The sequence below is a fragment of the Eubalaena glacialis genome, chromosome 3 (assembly GCF_028564815.1).
Source record: "Eubalaena glacialis isolate mEubGla1 chromosome 3, mEubGla1.1.hap2.+ XY, whole genome shotgun sequence".
NCBI lineage: Eukaryota > Metazoa > Chordata > Mammalia > Artiodactyla > Balaenidae > Eubalaena > Eubalaena glacialis.
In genome coordinates this window covers 15,066,358-15,088,233 of record NC_083718.1, presented here as the reverse complement: position 1 = coordinate 15,088,233, position 21,876 = coordinate 15,066,358, and the positions used below count along the sequence as shown (strand labels likewise).

The 21,876-nt window shown below is 35.9% G+C and overlaps 1 protein-coding gene across 1 annotated transcript in view; it reads left to right on the top strand.

The window, feature by feature from the left end:
- Window positions 1-21,876, top strand: part of USH2A (usherin) — a 795,289-nt gene that overhangs the window by 569,417 nt on the left and 203,996 nt on the right. The window contains exons 47-48 of the mRNA XM_061185303.1: window positions 12,806-13,004; window positions 16,332-16,500. Of these exons, the coding sequence (XP_061041286.1) occupies window positions 12,806-13,004; window positions 16,332-16,500 (368 nt within the window). The remainder of the gene's footprint in view (window positions 1-12,805; window positions 13,005-16,331; window positions 16,501-21,876) is intronic.

The window sequence follows — 21,876 nt, the reverse complement described above, 5'->3', positions numbered from 1 at the left end:
TGATTCATTTTATGCTAATATTTCTATAAACTGAGGTGTGGGTCAAGGTTAACATCTTTGCATAGGGATATCCAATTTTTCCAACACAATTTGTTGGGAAGACTATATCTTCTCCTTTGAACTGCTTTTAGACCTTTGTTAAAATCAATTTAACATATTTTATAGGTCATTTTTGAACTCTCTATTCTGTTCAGTTTATCAATGTGCATATTCATTTACCAATATCATACAATCTTAATTACTGTAGCTTTACGGTAAGTTGTAAAATCATGTATTATGAGTTCTTCAACTTTAAGCTTTTTAAAAAATTTTTCTGACCTTTCTCATTACTTTGCTTTTCCATATAAATTTTAGAATCAGCTTGTCAATATCTATAAAATCCTTTTGTCATTTTGATTAGGACTGCACTTAATCTATAGTTCAATACAGGGAGAATTGACACCTTAACAATACCACATCTTCCAATTCATAAATACAGCATATTGCTCATTTATTTGCATCCTCTTTCATTTATTTCATCAGTGTTTTGTAGAATTCAGTGTTCAGATCCTACACATATTTCATTAGATTTATACCTACTATTTATTTTGGGGAGTACTACTCTTAATGGTTCTTTAAAAACATTGAAATCCAATTGTTTATCGCTAGGGTGTAGAAACACAATTAACTTTTGTATAATGACCTTGTATGCAGCAACCTTGCTAAACTCATTATGAGTTTTAGGATCTTTTAGGAGCTTTTTTGTAGATTCCCTGGGTCTGCATAGATCCTCTGCAAAAAGAAACAATTTATTTCTTCCTTTGCAATCTGTGTGTCTTTTACTTCTTTTTCCTGCCTTATTGCCTTGGCTCATTCAATAAGGCAGACACCCTTGACTTGGTCCTATTCTTTTACCATTACATGTGATGTTACCTATGAATTTTTTAGAGATACCTTTTATCGGGTTGAAGTCTTCTCTTTTATTTCTAGTTGCTGAGAGTTTTTATCATAAATGGATATTGAATTTTGTTAAATGCCTTTTTTGCATATAATTTGTTAATATAGTTAATTATATAGATTGATTTTCAAATAATTAACTAGTCTGTGTTATCTGGATAAACCCCACTTGGTTGTGATGTATTTTCCTTTTTATACATGCAATTTGCTGTTATCTTATTGAAGATGTTTATGACTATCCTCATAAAATATATTGAACTGTTTTTATTTCTTGTAATGTCTTCGCCTGGTTTTGGTAACATGGTAATTCTGGCCCCATAAAATAAGTTGGAAAATATTCCCTACTCTGCTGTTTTCTGGAAGAGATTGTGTGAAAAGGTATTTATGTCTTAAATGTTGGTAGAATTCACCAGTGAAACTCACCTTTGCCTAGAGTTTTCCTTGTTGAAAAGTATTTTACTCAGAATTCAATTTCCTTAACAGTGTAGGATGATTCAAGGTATCTATTTCTTCTTGAGTGAGATCTGTAATCTTGTGTTTGCAAAGAATTGGTTAATTTCACCAAATTTGTCAAATTTATGGGCAGAAAGTTGTAATGTTTGTAGAGTTTGGATTTATTTGCATTCTTTCATTTCTGATAACGGTAATAAGTGTCTTCTCTCTTTCATAGTCAATCAGTCTAGAGTTTTATCAATTTTGTGGATCTTTTCAAAGAACCATCTTTTGGTTTTATTGCTTTTTCTCTGTTGTTTTATGTTTTCCATTTCATTGATTTCTGCTCTTTATTGATATTTTTCTTCTTCTTGCTTTGGATTTATCTTACTCTTCTTTTTTCCAGTTTCTTAGAGAGGAAAGCTTACATTATTGATTTGAGATCTTTCTTCTTTTTGACTAGAGCCATGTAAAGTTATGAGTTTTCCTCTAAGCCCTGCTTCAGTTGAATCTCAGAAAGTTTGAAATGTTGCATTTTCTTTCATTTAGTTCAAAATACTTTTTAATTTTCTTAATACTTCTGCTTTGACTCACGAATTATTTTAGAAGTAGTTTGCTTAATTCCCAAATATTTTGAGGAATTGTGAATTTCTAGTACCATTCTGTTATGGTCTGAAACGTGGTTTTATGATTTCAGTTCTTTCACATTAGTTAAGGTTTATTTTATGGCCTATAATATGATCTATCATGGTGACTATTCTATGTGTACTTGAGGAGAATGTGTGTTCTGCTGTTGTCAGAGCATTTTATAAATGTCAGTTAGGTCGAGTTGAGTGATAGTGATGTTCAGGTCATCTATACACTTAATGATTTCCTTCCTGGTTGTTCTATCAAATATTGTGAGAGGCATGTTGAAATCTCCAAATGTAACTGTGGCCTTATCTATTTCTTTCTTAGAACTATCAGTTTTTGCCCCGTGTATTTTGTTGCTTTATTATGAGGTGCATATATATTTCAGATTGTTGTGTCTTGGTAAATTGATCCTTTTATCACTGTGTAATATTCCTTTTTCTTCCTGATAATTTTCTTCTCATCATGTATATTGTGTCTAATACTAATACAGCCACTCCAGCTTTCTTTGGATTAGTGTAATTTTGAGTGATTTGGGATTGTATCCTGAACATTTTAAATATCAGGTTGTGATCTGAGTCCTGTTAAAATCCTCTGGAGAAGGTTGGAGTTTTTGTTTGCTTGTTTCAGCAGGCAATCAACTGGTTAGCTTCAGACTGAAAATTCTGTCTTGGCTTATGTGGTCAATGGCTCTAATATCAGTTCATCTTTCAAAAGCTTTGCTGTGCTGCTTTATATCTGCCCCACGCATGCACCTCTCAGTGGCTAACCTGGTATTTAGTTGGGGGATTATGTAATGGTTCAGATTGCAAAGTCTTTGCTACAGTGCCCAGATTTCCTTTGCCTGTGAGGCAACCATGCCTGTGCAGCTTGGAGGTGAGTTAGAACTTGTATTGGTTCATGTATATAATTAGTAGACTGCCTAGCTTTCTCTTCTCTGAGATTTCCCCCATGTTTTTCACATCACTTGGACTTCCTTTCCCAAATCTTTGGCTAGAAAGACATGGTTTCTCTTGTAATTTTAGCCTCCCAATATACCTCACAGTTTACATAAATGGGGTTGTTTGGGGGACAGTGAGATTAGAGAGAAAATAGAGGAAAAAATAAATGAGATTTTTGGACCACAGGGGTGCTTTCCCTGGTTCCTCTGGTCAGACAGCTTGTTTTTTCTTAGGATTTTAGATTCTCATTTGGCCAGGACTGCCATCATGCAGCTCCTTGGCTGGAATCATCCTCAGAGCGGGAAAAAAGAGAGGAAATAAAACGAAACAGGAATACCCGTCATACCCTTTGGCTTGCAAGGCCTTTTTGTACTCTGGCCAGAAAGATTGGGTTCCTCTCATAGATTTTGCTTGCCCAGTGCTCAGTTTCACACTGGGGCTGCTCTTGGGTTAAAGATGGGAGACAAACAAAGGGGGGAAACGATGGGAAACGCATCCTGTAATGTTTGCTCTTTAAGTTTTGGCTCCCCTCCCGATCTGCCTCTATTGTTAACTTTTCAGAGTCCTTGAGTGGTTGCTTTTTGTAGTTAGAGTAGACTTTTTAGCAGTAATCAGTGGGAGAGAGAGGCTATAACTGGCTTTCTCCATGTTGACCAGCACAGAAAGTACGAACCCCTCCATATTTTTCTTTATTCCAATGCCTTTGGCAACTTTATTTCCTTTTTTTTTTTCTTTTTTGGTCAAAGATCTAGCAAAAAAACTGATGGAAATCATTCACAACCAAATATTGGCATGTACAATCTTTCCTTTCTTAAATTGATCTATCGTAGCACGGCAACATTTTCCAAAGGCAGGACTCTAATGAGCAGATATAGGCGCCAAGCCATTAATCAAAATTACACCAACACCAAAGCAGTTAGCCTCCTGTGTGCATGTTATTGTTTGTGTAATTTCATTATACTTCTGGCAGTGTATACTTGTTAGTTATGTTTCTATTTTGGTTTAAGAAAATCTCTTTTATATTAGCAACATGCAAAATCAAATGTGAAATCCTTCCAGATAAATGTCAGTAGACAGGGTTTGCTTCTATAGCATTTAGAATATTTTGGTTTCTAATAAGACACATATTTCTTAGAATCTTTGTTTATTTTTGGTAAAAAGCAGTCATCAGCAAATTTTAACTTTTATATATTTTCATAACATATACCGATAGCCTACCAGCCTGTTTGATTATAAGCATGGAGCATGTCATTTTCATCTTTGGCCTTAACCTATACCTTGCTTTTGACTACAATATCTTCAGTACAAGCACTTACACATGTTTTTCCCATTATATATAAACCAAAGATGCCATAGCACACAAAGGTATTTAGAAAGATCAGATGAAACCTTCTAGTTTTATAAGCTACGCCTCCAGAAACAAACTCTGTTTCTACATCACATTTTCCGTACTTGTCATATTATCATCAGCTGCTTCTATATCCCCAAAGAATGCTAACGACTGATCGATAGCCCAGACATGTCTGGCCGTGGCCTACACGTGCCCTGGGTAGTTCATTTATTTGCCTTGGTGGATTTGCTAGAGTAGAATTTAATCAATAGCTAATTCATTAATTCTGGTCTTCGAGAATGTAGAGACTGCACTGGATGAAGATAGCTGGCTGGCTCTGGCTTTGATTGAAATATGACAAACACTGCAACTGACAGCTTTACTGGGTACTGGACTGCCTCTGAAGTTCACTTATTTATTCTCCATAAATGAATAAGCTAAGAAAAGAACATAAACAAGGAAGAATTTTTATTACATGACTGGACTGCTATTCCAAGATGCATGATTTCCAGGCATGAAGCTCAAGGGAAAGCAGAAAGAGAGAACACAGATCATGTCTCTCATTGCCTTTAATGGGATCCATGGCAGTTTTTACAGTTCCAAATCAGTTTGGGGCTGTATTATTGATGAGAAGGCTGAGGCATAATGTCTTTGTAGCATTCACAAATAATTGTTTAAAAATTTGCCTCAAGCTCCTGAATGATATAAATGATATTTTTACACACCAGCTTCCTTATGATAGCAGCACAGGGTCTGTGTCTCTAAATGAAGGTTAAACCACTATCTTCATTTAGAAATCCCCCTAGCTTTTCAAAGTACATAGCTGGGGGTTGAGGATGGCATGACAGGTCATAGTTTGTGGAAAAAGAACTTTCCCCTTTTTGCCTCACCAAATTTGGGTGAAACTTTGAGGTCTCTATATTTTTATACTATGACATTGGATATCAGGAAATCTCTTCTATCATTATTTTCCCTCTCTGATTTTTTTCAGTGACTGAAAGCTTGAATACTGAAGTAAAAATTTTACAATTAAAAACAATTTTTTTGAGCCATGTTTTATTTTTTTAAATGGGGAGTATGCTGGGCTGTAGATGTAGAATGTCAGATCACTTCTTCATCCATATTCTCAACTCCCCTTCTTGCCAGCATGGATAACTTGAGACAGCTTTTAGTTTGGACTGGTATTGTCTACTTGAGTCTTTGAAGGATATGGGAAGACCTCTCGAAAGAGATCGTTTGGAGTATTTTTAGAACTGATGTACACATCCAGTCAATAGTCTGATAATCATAATGGCTTTCAGGAAATATTAGTTCTGATGGCCAATGAATTCTGATCATCAAACTCAGTATTTGATTAGGAGACCTTACAGAATATTGAGCTTATTCTTAAGACTCTGCCAGCACTATTTCCATTTTCTCACTTCCCTCTCTTTCCCAAACTCCTTTTAACTTCTCGACTTTTTTCAGTTCCCACAGAAGCAGCTAATCACTAAGCTTTTGAGAGGTCTTTGTATGCATCTCAACAAAATCCAGTTTTTCCTCCCAATTCACTTTGGCCTTTAACTGCCGCTTTATCCCTGGCTCCCTGATCACTTATTGGTTTCATTCCAATTCCATTCATTAATTGTGGGTGTTCTCAACAGAAAGACTCTCTCTGCTACTCAAATAGTTCAAATATTCTCACAGTTTTCATCATACTGATGTCTCAAGATCTCTGTCCCAGTTTTCTCCCTAAACTCCAGTCCCATATATTCAATTGCCTATTGATTTTCTATAATGATAGGCACCCATCACTTCCATAACCTCAAGCCTTAATTCTCATCTAACCCAATTTTTCCAACATCCATTTCTGCAAAGGCACCTCCGCCTTGCATATGATCGCAGACATCTAGCTTTGATTTTTTTTAATCCCCTGATTTCACTCAATATCAATTTTAGTCTATTTTCTTTTGGAGCATCTTCTCATAGCTGTTCCTCTTCTCCATTTCCACCACCACAACCCTAGCTCATGCTTTTATCATTTATGTTGATGTACCTGTCTTAGTTCAGTGAGATACAAGGAGGAAAGGCTTTACTTTTTGCCTACTACTTGCTGCCTAAACATAATATTTTGGCTGTCCTTTCCCCAACTCTTGAAAAACCTTTCAGGAATACCTTATGGCCTTCACATTATTTTTTAGTTATGAGTCTCATTTTAGTCATTAAGATTCATGATCAAGTATCAAAAAGTCCATTCCGGGAATTCGCTGGTGGTCCTGTGGTTAGGACTCCATGCTTCCACTGCAGGGGGCATCATAGGTTCGATCCCTGGTCAGGGAACTAAGATCCTGCATGCCGCGCAGCGTGGCCAGAAAGAGTCTAGCAAAAATTTAAAAAAAAAAAAAAAAAGTCCATTCCATCTCCAGCGAAATATTAAGCTCACATGTAGTTCAAATATTCCACCATTTCACAGGCTCAGACCTGATCCCAGTTTGCCCTTTCTCCCTCCTTGCTCTTTTTTGCCTATTCCCTTTCATTCAAATGTGCCTCTTCCCAATGTTACTATTTTACTTCCATCACTGGATAGCCATCCAAGCCCCCTCTGTGGAAGGTGGCACTTTTTTGAACAATTGTATGTTTTCCTTGAGAGAACCCATGAGGATCTCCCCAAAGCCAAGTTCTCTCACATGAGTGTTGCCTTCTGCAACTGATCTATGGTGCCAACAGAGCAGGACACACCAAACACTCTTCTTGCTGGAGCCCCCTCCCCCCAAAACCCACCGTCATGGTCAGTGTAACTTCAAGGGAGCTCAAGCCCAGCCATCTTGCAAGACATCCACTGGCTCATAGGAAACGCACTCATGTGCACCATGCTAAAGGTCAACGGTGTGGCAATCTTGTCTACCCTATCATTAGAGCAGCTCCAGACAATATCTGGCCATTAGAATTCTCTAACTGAGAAGCAAGCACCTTTTCTGTGATCATATAGGCTGCCAACCCCCATGTCAAGCTGCCCCAAACTCCTTTCTATACTTCCCTCCAGGGACAGCTGCAAATTGGGCTTAGATGTTTCTGCATCTCAGGAAGTACCAACCAGGAGAAGCAAGTGCTTCCAGTTTCTCTGAGTGATGTATTTGGAATTCCTTCCTCAGCCTTGAGAATGTTTAGGGGTGGACTGGGGGTGGATTTCAATGTCACTCTTCACTAAGTAAATCATTCCTCTTTCACTCCGTGGCTCAAAAATCTCCAATGGTTTTCCAGTGCGCTCAAAAATGAATCCAAAGTTATTTCCATGTTCTACAAAACCCTACAGGATCTGCAGTCCCCAATCCCACACTCCCAACACCCACCTGATTCATTTTCCATCATTCTCTTGCTCAGTCCCGCTCTGTCCTACTAGATTCTTTGATTGTCCTTCAACAAGCCATGTGCATGGATATCTCAAAACCCCTATACCTCCTGTTCCCTCTGCCTAGAAACTCCTGTTCACTTGCTTCATCCCCTCTTTCAGATTTCTGCACAGAAGAGCCAGGCCTTCTCAGACAACCAGTGTAACATGTTATATACTTATGTGTTTGTTTACTGTCCCACCTTCCCCCAGCAAAATGTAAGTTTTATGAAAGAAGGAACTTTGTCTTGTTTATTTGTAAGTATAGAACAATGCTTGACATATAGGAGGTACTTAATAAATATTCATTAAAATTCAAAAACTCTCCTAGAGTTCTGTTTATTTTGGATTGGTTTGGGTGATGGGTCAATGTTAAAAGTCAGCTTTATCCTCAGAACTCAGCAGAATCTTTTTTTTTGGGGGGGGGGGGTTATTTTTTATTTTTTAAATTTTAAAAAAAATTTTTATTGGAGTATAGTTGCTTTACAATGTTGTATTAGTTTCTACTGTATAGCAAAGTGAATCAGTTATATGTATACATATATCCACTCTTTTTTAGATTTCCTTCCCATTTAGGTCACCACAGAGCACTGAGTAGAGTTCCCTGTGCTACACAGTAGGTTCTCATTAGTTATCTATTTTATACATAGTAGTGTATATAGGTCAATCCCAATCTCCCAATTCGTCCCCCCTCTTCCCCGCCTTGGTAACCATAAGTTTGTTCTCTACATCTGTGACTCTATTTCTGCTTTGCCAATAAGTTCATCTGTATCATTTTTCCAGATTCCACACATAAACGATATTATACGATATTTGTTTTTCTCTTTCTGATACCAGTCAGAATGGCCATCATCAAAAGATCTACAAACAGTAAATGCTGGAGAGGGTGTGAAGAAAAGGGAACCTTCCTACACAGTTGGTGGGAATGTACATTGGTACAGCCACTGTGGAGAACAGTATGGAGGTTCCTTAAAAAACTAAAAACAGAGCTACCATATGACCCAGCAATCCCACTCCATATCCGGAGAAAACCATAATTCGAAAGGATGCATGCACCGCAATGTTCATTGCAGCAGAATCTTGCTGTTTGTTCCCTTTTAGAAGCAAGATACTTAACGGAGGAATTCATCATCGGTCATCCTCAGTTTGGGGCTATAGTTTACGTTCCTAAATAAGAGAAAACCCCATTAAACCGTCTTTCATACTTAAGTTACTGCAGAAGCTCACTGATATTTCTCCCTACCCCTAGTCTCTTCTACTCTAATCTGCCAGGGTATTAGTTCTAAAAGGACTTTTTATTCTGCTAGTGATACCACTGCACAATCACCCTATTTCACCATCAAATTCCTCAACATAGTATTTGAGGGACTTCATAACTTTCTTCTTAGGTTCAAAGTGACCTTCCATTATTGCTGGATGTAAATCATTCGCTCATCAAGTTGGTCCCATTACTCTTCTACATATGGCTCGGCTGCTTCTCCCTCGTATTTTTGCTTATATGGATCTTCCTGCTCAGAATTCTTCCCATCCTCTTATTCCAATTCAAGTCCACATCCATTTATCCCATGAAACCTTCATTGTTCGTCTAGACACAGTGATCTTTGTTTATGTGTTTCTATAATACCTGTACCCTAGACTACACACTTAAACACTTGATTTTACACTGCTGTATAATATTTGACATGCTTCAGGTATGCATGTTTCATATCTCCTCATACTCAAGGACACAGAGTTTTTACCTTTTGATATTTTACTGACTACAAGTTATGCTAAATATTCTAGTGTATAATTAAACATTCAGTTATTTGATTTGAGAGCAGAGAATTAATATTGTTGTCATATTACATTTATTTAGTCCTATATTAAAAGTGTCCTGATCATTTTTGATAACCGCAATCTGGAATAGTATTGAAGAACTTGAATGTTATATAAATGACTGACAAAAATGACTAAGTTGAATAGGAATTTTTAAAAGGCCTCTGTAAACATGATCAGGGAACGTGCAGCTATTTATAACAATTTAGATGGCTGTCTTAAAGTAATGTGAAGATTTTTTCCTTTGGCCCACACAAGAACATTTTGACAAAATTGTGATAAAATATTAGGATAAAGTGTAGAGCACCAAGGGAACCGTAACTCTCCATAGAAGTTTTTTCTGAACTGTATCATTTTAATATTTACCGGTAAAGGTAAGTGATAGAGAAATGATTTTCCCATAATTATTTCTATCTTCAATGTTATTTTGTACTTCCTAAGCTGAATGTGATGATTATTGTGGTGACGGTGGCCACAGGGGTATATAGTAGTAACAGAAGTAGAATAGTAAATCTACTAACAATATGACAGACTTAAAAAGAAATAGTCAATAGCTCTGACTAGACTTTCTAAACACCCAATGAATGTGTGTAAACATCGCGGCTTTTATCAGAAGCTCTATTAAGGTAGCTTAAATTTTATTCCTTAGTGCTCTGGAAGCTAAGTAAACTCTAATTGTCACTTTATGAACAAATCTACCCCCAAAAAAGAAGATCCATTTGAGGATTCATGGTCATGTTTCTGCATGAGCCTACCTTTACTGATGTATTAAAACAAACAAACAAAAAAAACCTTCGGTTTGTTTCTCCAATATTTCACATTAATTCCTATGGTTTAAGAATGTTCCTTCTATTTGACTCTTAAACATCAAAGCGATGAAACCATTAATCCAGTTAATAATGGTGTGCATTTCTCAGAGATGTCTTTCATCTTAAATCAACAACCAAAAGATTTTTCAGTGTTCCTCCCATGGGTTCTAATGAGAGGTGGACAGGTGTTAAACACCCTATTCTTCTTTGCTCACGTTCATTAGTGTACCTGACTCAAATCCTCAACATCAAAACTGTTCGTTCTATCACTAAAAATATAGGTGGTCTCACTTCGCAGTTATTCTGTGCGAGAAAGAGAAGTTACAATGGCATGGCTCTACATGGTGTTTTCTAGACTTTACTAGTTCGTCAGCTTTCGTGGATAAGTCCGACCTTTGAATGTCACTTAAATGAAGTCTTTCCTGTAGTTGATTATGCAATGAATACAAAAGAGGTATCTGCAAAACGTGGAATTAATTTTGAGAGTTGGATAAAGACCTTAGAATAATAATGGTGACTATACAAGTCACCTGTGAAACTGTTCTCTCATAGGTGACATTAATTTCTTATCTATGGAGTCTTATTAGTGAAAGTGTTATGTTTGTACCTCCAAGAAAAGGAAATAATTTTCTTTTGTAGCAGTCTATTAAAATGTCAAGGTTTATCTTGACTGCGGCTTTTTAATGTAAATGTTTGGGCCTAATTGAATTCCTAACATGTGATGTCACTTAGAATTCTGATTGGGTCCAGTAAAATTTGGCCTGTAAAGACATACTTCTCCTGAAAATGAAAGGTATAACAAAAATATTATTTTACACAGTGGCAGAAAGATGGTCAACATAAGTTATTGTGATAATTTTATTTTAAGATCTTAAAGTATAGGGACTAAACTCATATGTGCTTGCTCTTCTCCAGAGTATTTACTGGAAGGTTTTATATGTAAAGCTAACCTATAACTATTTGTGAATGGTTGTTATGGTTGACAATTCTAGAATTAAAACAATAAAAGTAATCTTGAGTATCAGAGTTCCACCCTCTTTTTTGAAAATAATGAGAACAAAAATAATTATTTTACATTTACCTAGTGTTTTGCAAATAACAGACTTTCCTTGCTGTGCTGAATTGCAAAAATATGTCATGTCCAAATCTCTGGGGCTTTATTAAAACTTTAACTACTTTCTTCTTATAGACTTCTTAAAAAAATACTAAAGATAGTACAGGTATGTCATCTAGACTGTGTCATTCTGACAAGTAGACGTAAGTGCAGAATTAAAGTTCTGCACGTTAACCTGAGAGTAGATCATTTTATTCAGGATTCACTCTTCTGTGAACAGCTTTATGTTACGATCTCACTCAGTACAGCAGATGAAATATTAATAGACCATTGAAAATGCAGTAAAGTTTTGGTCCCATGTTATGCCTTCATTGTATACCAAACCACCCAAAACAGTATATTTATATGTTTAGAGTAAACCGTGGCTCAATTTTTAAAAATCAAACATCTTCAAGAACATAATAATATAAAGGAGTTTGTTATGGGAATCTCTAATTCCTCTTTTTCTGACCACAAAACATATTTGATCATGGTATATAAAGAACTATTGCAGAATTAAATCTGTTTCTATGAGTCAAAAAATTAAGATAAAGTATATTTGGAGGGAGCTTATCAATTTTATCAATTGAGAAAATTTATAAATGTTATGTATCAATAAATAAATTCATTGATAAATTTTATCAATTGATAACTGATAAAAAGATTTTATCAATTTGGTCATGTACTTTGGCTATAAGTAACAAAACAACCAACAGTAGAGGCTCAAGTAAGTAGTTCTAGAGGTAGATTGTTGTTGGCATTGGTTCAGTTATAACAAATACCGCAGAGGCGTCTTTGTGATTCTTATGGTCTTTCTCAAATGGTTGCAAGAAGAATGAGGTGATTGCCAAAGTTCCAGACATCATGTTTAGCAGAAAGAAAGAAAAGGGGAAAAGGCGACAGCCACATCAAGGAAGCTAAAATTTCCTAGGGACCTTTATTAGAATCCCACCATCTTCTGGTTGCATCTCTTTGAGCAGCTATGGGTCACGTGGCCAGTCCTAGCTGAGGGAAGGAAGGCAAAGGAGAAGGGGATTATAAATAGGGATTAAGTCTGACACATATTCTAATTTCCACCCTATTTACTAAGTCAAATTATTTGTGTCTTGTTTTTACTTATCAACCAAAACTTTCTGTTGATTTTCTGACTAGCCACAGACAATGATACTTTCTTTTTGCCTCTGAAATTTAAAGTGGGAGACCACCAGACCCATGTCATGTGTTATTCTCCCAAAAGCTTAAATGGTTTTGATTGATTCTCAAAACATAGTCTATGGTAGGAGCATATATCAGAATATATATTAGTATATATATATTCTTTTGCTCCAGTTTTTTAATTAGGAAGTTGTTGATGAAATAGACCTTTTGACCAAACTGCAAGGCAGATGAGACTGATAACAGCAATGTTAAATGTTGTCTTTTCAGAAATACTGATTATTCTGTCCATTGCAGATCCCTTCAGATTGATTGGATGTCTCCAGGGAAGCCAAATGGCATCATTCTCGGATATGATCTCTTACGGAAAACATGGCATTCATGCCTTAAAATCCAGAAGTCAGTGAAGGACCACAGTCATGAAGTCTGCAAAGCAGTGAAGTGTCAAAAACCTGAAACTATCTGTGGACCCAGGTGCTACTCTCCTGAGGCTAAGGTAAATCTTTTCAAACTAGTCAGTGAAATATGTTTTTCTCACTAAACACTCCAAGTGAAATCACTTGCTTTTTTTTTTTTTAACATATATAATTTTATTTCTCAAGTATATTTCAAGAAAGCTGGGGAAAAAAGAAATTACAATTCAACATAATAAATTAAAACTGTGACTTAATTTTTTAAAGATTATCTGCTATGTCTTTGATAGATGATATTGCTATCAAGTGACCTCCAGAAAAGTGAGAGGATACTTTTAACATTTTACATTTGTGTCTGAGGAAATCACTTGCTTCTTAAACCATGATTTATCATGATCAAGATTTCCACCTATCAAGAAGACCCCATGGAAAAGGAAGGATGCTTATACAAATCCTATCTTCCTGATGAGCATTTTAGCCTTCTCATTTTTCATCATCTTCACAGGAAAATGAGTTTATTGAAATGATAAAGAACCTCCCAAATTTGTTTGATTGAGTGACTTTAATTTTCTTTACAACAAATCCATTCAGCTACAAGTGGGTGTTTGTTTACATGACACTGATGAGTAACTGTGAGTGGGGCATTTCATGGTTTGACAGAAATATTTTTAAATTATGGCCATTTGCAGATTAGTGTTCATATTAGTTGCAGTTTAAGAACCAGATCAATAATACAGCCAGACAGAGGGGTTTGTAAATGGTTTTTATTGATAAATGATGCAGAAAATCCTCAGTTTGAAGATAGGATTTCACATGATGAAATAATGTTCCTATTTGTCAACAACATCACACATGTAATGACTAAAGCTACTACTAAATTCAAAAGATTCACTGCAAAAGGACATAGTAATTATGAAAGTGAGTTGTTGAAGCAATATGGATCAAAATACAAATTATTATGGCTGACACTGGCTAAGCAGTTGCTATCATCTAAGAAATGCCATAAAACTAATAGTTACTAGCTGTACTTTTTTTTGACACTTAGGCTCCAGAATTGTCATTATGCCTAAGTTTTATGTCATTTTTAAGGCATTAAATGTGTGCCATCTGATGAGCACACTTTCATAAAATGAAATGAAATTTAGAATTTCTGAGAGGAAAAAAAATTGCTAGAATAAATTTTCCCATTTTTTCCCATTTTTTTTCTCCAGGAGAAAAAAAAAAAAACCTTTGATGCATTAAACAAAGTCATTTTTACATTAAGGATTAAGGACACACACAGGTATTGTCAGCGAAAGAGGAAGTCAATTAAAATCTCAAGAGGAAAAAAGTTTTTTGTAAATTTTGTTTGGGGTTAACTATGAATATATATTTCCTGGGTGAGAGGTTGGAGAGAGGTAGAAAATAGATTTATTGTGAGTCTAAGAGTCTTTTGGCTAAATCACTACAGGAACATCTGTAATAGTTATACAAGCTTCCCCGTGTGATTACAGCCATGGGTCTCAAACCCCAGTGAGTATCACACCTGGAGGGCTTGTTAAAACACACACAGCAGGTCCCACCCCCAGAAGAAGTCTGGGGTAGAGCATGAGAATTTGCATTTCTAACATGTTCCTAGGTGATGCCTCTACATCTGGTCCAGGGACCACATTTTGAGAATCACTAGATTACAGAATTACTTTTGGAAACCATAGAGCCAGGAACAGGCTGCCTATTTGAATATTAGCTACACACTTACCAGCTCAAGTTATTAAAATTGTTTTCTGAGACAACAAACTTGAAGACTGAATTCGGAGATTAAGAAATACTCTGTTCAGGAGGAGACCTCTCAAGAGAAATAATCTCTTGAAAATGTCCCCTTTGGGGACCCATTGATGATCTAAACCAGAGTTGGTTAGAAGAAAGGCACAAGTTTCACGTGACTGAAAGAGCTTGAGAATGGCACTGACACTGAAAGTATGGAAGGGAACCAGTCCTAATGACCTATCACTAAATAAATGCTTGAAAATTTAAAAGGATGGTAAGTCCTAGCGAATCTTGCTGAAGGAAAAGGCTGGATGTTCTTCGATGTCCAGAAACTCACTATACGTGAATGGGACTTTAACAAATTCTTTAAGATTGTACAACAAAGGGCAAGATTTTAGGTCACTGTCATAAAACAAGAGGAAGGTGTGTATTGTTTTACCCTGAAAGCAAAAATGACCAGCATTCCTAAATCCCACATAAACACAAAGAGAAGAGTTTTTGCTTAACTCTTTTAAAATGGGGTATAATTTGAAAATTTACTTGTCACATAGAATATGGCATCAAAGAAAGGAGTCATGCAATTTATCCTTGGAATTAGACTGATTTTGAATCTTCATTGCTAATAACTTGACACAGCAAAGCCAATTTATTGCAGTTGGTTTACCAGGGCTACCTGAGGAAACGTAGAAATAGACTTCTGCCCAGTTTCTATGCTCTTTGGTCACTTTTGAGAAATGAATGAAGCACTAAGCTAGTCTTCAGACTTAGAGATTCCATATTTTACTGCCCTTGTATTAAGCATGAATCAAATGTCGGTGCAGGCTGGAAGTAGCAATGAGCAAAAAGGTAAAAGAGAAGCACCTCTTAAATAGTGGTTGATTTTGTCTGCCACAGGAAACATCTATCTAATTAATGCAACTTATGCCAAGTATATGTTCTGAGGCTACATCTCAGCACTATTCCGTGTTTCATTTGTTCTAGATACAGAGTGTCAGTCTCTCAGACCTCAAGTGAGCATGCAAAATAATTATTTGATTGCTCAAGCACATAATTTCTTCCACAGCTCCTGGAGAAAACACACTGTTAAAAGGGCTTTTCAAAATTAATTTCCATATAAATTTCCTTTTATATACACACACACACACACACACACACACATATATAAATGTTGGACACTGTTGAGATTGCCTTGTCTGAAGATTGGGTTCATAAATAAGTGATCATATAAATTAGTATAAGGAAAATGCAATGTATTAAAAAAAAAAAGATCAATGAGAGACAGGTTTCCACAGATGCGATGTTTTTAAATTAAACAATCATTAAAATAAAAACATATATATGAAGGAAATTGTTCATTTACAATTCTAAATCATCTTCTCATTGGAAGCACTGACATTCAAAAGATAATTCATATTTATAGAGTATTATAATAGAGCACAAAGCATGGTTGAAGGCTAAAAGAAGCTACATTGTATCAAATAGCATTGGTAGAATTTGAATGATACAGAGAAAATGTACTTTGTAAACCTTTAAATTTTTATCAGAAATATGCTACATTTGGTCTCAGATCAAGTCCTTATTAAAAAATAACTGTATCACATAAGATATGGTGGTACAATATTCTTAATAAAACTATTTCTTTATACCTGATTCTCAAATTTCAGGTGTGTTGTAATGGAGTTCTCTATGACGCCCAGCCTGGACACCGCTGTTGTGAAGAGAAGTACATCGCATTTGTTTTGAACTCAACTGGAGTTTGTTGTGGTGGCCGAATACAAGAGGGACAACCGAATCATCAGTGCTGCTCGGGGTATTACGTTAGGATTCTACCAGGTGAGGATCATTTCCAGTAGTACTCAGTAATCTTGGGAACCAGAAAAAGCAAACATGTGACTTGTGTAAATGAACTATTTTAAGCACCTCCCCACCAAAGGTTAAACCACTAACACATAGCCAATGGCTGGCTTTAGGTATCATTTCTTCTCTCAGCTTTTTTGAAATATAAGCAAGACTAGGTACAAACTAGAGAGGGAATAGAGACTCATTATATGTATTACATAAAGAAATATATCTGGAGAGCTGGATAATTCCCTTTTTGTGACTTTATTTTATCCACATGGCTGAGTATTTCACCATAAACTCTGTGAATTTCTTCGTGTTCCACTCCGTGAAGCTGTTCTCCATTTTCTCCATTTCTGTTCTGAAGGATGTATGCATTGTTCCTAGAGGGTTCATAACCACAGGTTCCATTTATCTGAGGCCCCCTAATTGCTCTAGGTCTGGCAGGAGAAGGAGGGATGTAGCAAAGAGTAGCAATCAGGAATTTTTCCCTCCTCACCTTCTTTTCCTTCTGCCTTATCAGCCAACTGAAAAAGCCATTTTCCAAATTCAACTACACAAAACAATGTCCAGTGAATATAACTGAAAATAAAGATAACAACAGTTGGCATTTATAAAACAACAAGTTTCTGGCACGCTCTGTATTCAAGGCTTTACATATGATATGATACCTTATATATTTTTCACAGCTGTAGGAGATTGGTATTTTATCTTAAGTTTACAAATAAGGAAAGAGGTTCAGAGAGCATCAGTAACATGCCCAGATCCACATAGATGGGAGTAGAAGAGCTGAAATGCAAATCTGTGTGTCTTTCCAAAATCCATGCTCTTTTGAGCAGTCTACTTAATAGGTGTTAACATAATTCTTAAATGACTATTCCAGACTTCTAAAAATCTTCATTACTGTTACTATCAGTTACTATTTATTCTAGAAAAGCCATTGAGAATACAGATTTTTTTTTTCCTAGTACCTAAGTTTAATGCCTATTTCTTCTTTAAAAGCACAGAAAATAGATATGGGAGAAAGAGAAGAAAGCTAAGTGTTTGGATGCCCAATGCTTTGAGATATCTAGTTTAACATGAAATTTATGCCAAACATGTAGTTAATTCAGGTATTGTTCAGTGTACCTTGTGTTCGGTACAAATATATCCATCCAAGATATCTGTATCGAGAAATTGTCTCACCCAGTATATCCTTTACAAAACACTGGAGCAAACAGGGAAAGTGAAATGTTTAAATACTATGCAGGTTTATTCAAGGCAGAGATCTTCTATTCTTCATAATTTTTCCTTAAAATTAATAGAAAAATCTGCCTTTGTAAAAGTACAGTTATTTCTGATTCTTATGCACAAATACTTTCATAATTAACTCTTAATCAACTGGATTTTCCAAGTAAGAAAACACAATGGTGACAGAAACGAAGATTTTGCAGAAAAGCCTTAACTTCGTTATACTACAAATCATAGTGTTAGGCAATGAATTAAACACTGTCAGATGCTTTACTCTCTCAAAATAATTTACACTTTGGGAGTTTTCAACTATATTTCACATCTTCCCTCCTTGCAAAAAAATTTGCCTTGAAAATTATAACTATAGAGGCGAGATGGAAATTTTCTGTTGTTCCATCCTTCCCATTCTTCAGACCAATAGGTCATATTAGGCTTTTCTCTAAGTCTAGCATAGAACTAAACAATTGTGTTTTCATCTCCAAGTCACATTAAAATTTTTGATAAGTTATGATTTGCCATGAACTGTCCCAACTCTGAAAAATATCCACTATGCCTTAAAATTGATGAAAAACACTTGGTTGCATATGTCATGGCTGTGAACACCTAGGATCTTTACCTGTCACCTTTCTCAATCCTAGCACAAAGTGTCGGATCTCCAACTAAGAAATCAATCTACTTTTGTTCTATTTCCAAATAAAATTCAACTTTTTTTCCCCAAAAATAAGTCATGGAAGCTCAAAGGTCGTTTATTGATATTATACAAAACTTTTTAATAAGTAATTTTTAAAACAAGATTTTTTAAAACCTCCATGATCTGTATATTGACACATGCTCATTCAGACCTCAAGCATTTTATTTTTTTTATTATATATTTTAAAATTAATTTATTTATTTATTATTTATTTTTGGCTGTGTTGGGTCTTCGTTGCTGTGCATGGGCCTTCTCTAGTTGTGGAGAGCGGGGTCCACTCTTCATTGTGGTGCGCGGGCTTCTCATTGCGGTGGCTTCTCTTGTTGCAGAGCACGGGCTCTAGTCACGCGGGCTTCAGTAGTTGTGGCACATGAGCTCAGTAGCTGTGGCTAGCGGGCTCAGTAGTTGTGGTTCACTGACTCTAGAACGCAGGCTCAGTAGTTGTGGCTCACGGGCTTAGTTGCTCCATGGCATGTGGGATCTTCCCGGACCAGGGATCGAACCCGTGTCCCCTGCATTGGCAGGCAAATTCTTAACCACTGCGCCACAAGGGAAGCCCTCAGACCTCAAGCATTTTAATATCTACCAATCTGTTGAGCATGGCCCACATTTGGATCTTTTAAGTGGTTAATTTTTCACAGGATTAGAATGCCTACCTTGATGTCAAAAGGAAAAAATGCAATCTTATTGGATAATCAAAGAAAATGTTTTACTTCAGTCATGAATCTCAATATATCAGTACCTAAAAGAAGAGATTATACTGTGACCTCTATTTTCAGCCAATGGTCTTTATTAACTGGTTTAACACTGTTTACATTAAGAAAGAAAGTGTATTGACCCCAAACCATCTTATATTTCAATGTAATTAAAATTCAATCAGTAGTCTGCCAGTTCAAGGCTGAGACAGGTATAGGCATTTTGATATTTCTAGATAGCTCTGAAATATTGGTGAATAATATTTACTTCATTTTGTTGGACAATATTGACTTCATTTTTTCTCACAACTTTCCTCCATAGAACCCCTATAACAAAGAACAGCAGAGGAAAGAATGCTCTTCCCACTCCCCTCTTTTTTATAAATATGCTAATGACCTCAAGCTAAATGTTAATGCGGGTCATTCTTTGATAAGAATAACAATTAACTGTTAAGACTGCATGGTAGCTTTTAGAGAGAAAACATTTTCAAGCCTGTCGTGAAATAGATTCATTTTGAGAGGTTAATGACAAGGTGACTGATCCTTGTATCTTATGTCTAATAGCCCTTTTTTGAGGGGGAAAAAAATGTTTTACTTCTCATTGATATAATCCACACCTCTTGTTATGAAGCCTTTTCTTCTGTCAGTAACTGAATAACATTCTGAGGGATTCCAGAAAATATGACTAAAATATCCAATCGATATTTGTTACACTCAAAAGTGGAGTTTTTTTTTTTAAAAAAAGAGTTGGTTTGGTTTTCCCCAATGTAGGTATGTACACTGTTCCTCTAAGCCCACCATTGTCCTAAGTGATGTTTAATTAACTGGTGCTGCCCCTGGACCTTGTGACACGTTATGTTAAAGAAAGTTTGCCAACAAGGGACACTGAGTTCTTTAGCTGTAAAGATTTAAGAAATAGGAACTACATTGCAGACCAGACAGGAGAAACCTCTCACCCAGAGAAATGTAACAAATACAGCAACTGCACTGTTCACAGTAAGATCATTTCTCCATTTCTCTAGGTACCTCATATAAGTAGAATCATATAATATTGGTCCTTTTATGACTGGCTTATTTCACTTAACATAATGTTTCCAAGGTTCATACATGTTGTAGCATGTGTCAGAATTTCCTTCCTATTTCAGGTTGAATAATATTCCATTTGTGTGTATATACAACGTTTTGTTTATCTGTTCATCTGTTGATGGATATTTGGGTTGTTTCCACCTTTTGGCTACTGTGAATAAGGCTGCTATAAACATTGGTGTACAATTATCTGTTCAAGTCCTTGCTTTCAATTTTTTTGGCTATATACCCAGAAGTGGAATTCCCATATCATATGGTAATTCTATGTTTAATTTTTTGAGGAACCACCATAGTGTTTTCCACAGCAGCTGCACCAACAGCCATGCACAGGGTTCGAATTTCTCCACTTTCTTGCTAACTCTTGTTATTTTCTGTTTTTGTTTTGTTTTTTATAATAATCATAACTGGGTGTGAAGTGGCATCTCATTGTGGTTTTGATACACATTTCCCTAATAATTAATAATATTGAGCTTATTTGTGCTTATTGGTCATCTTCTTTAGAGAAATGTTTATATGTATCCTTTGCCCATTTTTTAATTGGATTGTTTGTGTTTTTGTTATTGAGTTGTAGAAGTTCTTTATATAGTCTGGATATTAATCCATTTTTAAATATGTGATTTGCAAATATTTTCTCCTGTGGGTTACAGTTTTAATCAGTTGATAGTGTCTTTAGATGCATAACACATTTTAATTTTGATAAAGTCCAAATCATCTATTTTTCTTATTGTTGCCTGTGCTTCTGGTGTCATATCCAAGAAATCATTGCCAAAACCAATGTCATTAAACTTTTCTCCTATGTTTTCTTCTAAAAAATTTGTAGTTTCAGCTTTTACATTTAGGTCTTGGATCCATTTTTATTTAATTTTTGTATATGGTATAAGGTATGGGTTCAACTTCATTCTTTCCATTTGGATATCCAGTTTTTCCAACAAATTTGGTCCTTTCCCTATTGAATGGTCTTGACATCCTTGTTGAAAATCATTTGATTATACACCCGAGGTTTTATTTCTGAGCTCTGTTCTATTCCATTGGTCTGTATGTCTGTCTTCGTACTAGGATCACACTGTTTTGATTCCTGCAGCTTTATAATAAGTTTTTCTTTTTTTAACATCTTTATTGGAGTATAATTGCTTTACAATGGTGTGTCAGTTTCTGCTTTATAACAAAGTGAATCAGTTATACATATACATATATCCCCATATCTCTTCTCTTCTTGCATCTGCTTCCCTCCCACCCTCCCTATCCCACCCCTCTAGGTGGTCACAAAGTACTGAGCTGATCTCCCTGTGCTATGCAGCTGCTTCCCCCTAGCTATCTATTTTATATTTGGTAGTGTATATAAGTCCATATAATAAGTTTTGAAATCAGGAAGTGTGAGACCTCCAACTTTGTTCTTTTTTGAGATTGTTTTGCTAGTTGAGGTACCTGGAGATTCCATTTGAATATTAGGATGGATTTTTCTGTTTCTGCAAGAAGTATTGTTGGGATTTTGATAGCAATTGCATTGAATCTCTATGAGGCAGGAGATAGATGGGCCCCAGGCTGAACAGTTTCTCCCCTGTGGACAGAAACTCCATAATAGCAGAAACTCCATAAAAGCAGGATGGAGAAGGCTGGGCCCCACCCAGAAAAGATATAAAAGACCACATATTCCTCATTCTTGAAGTC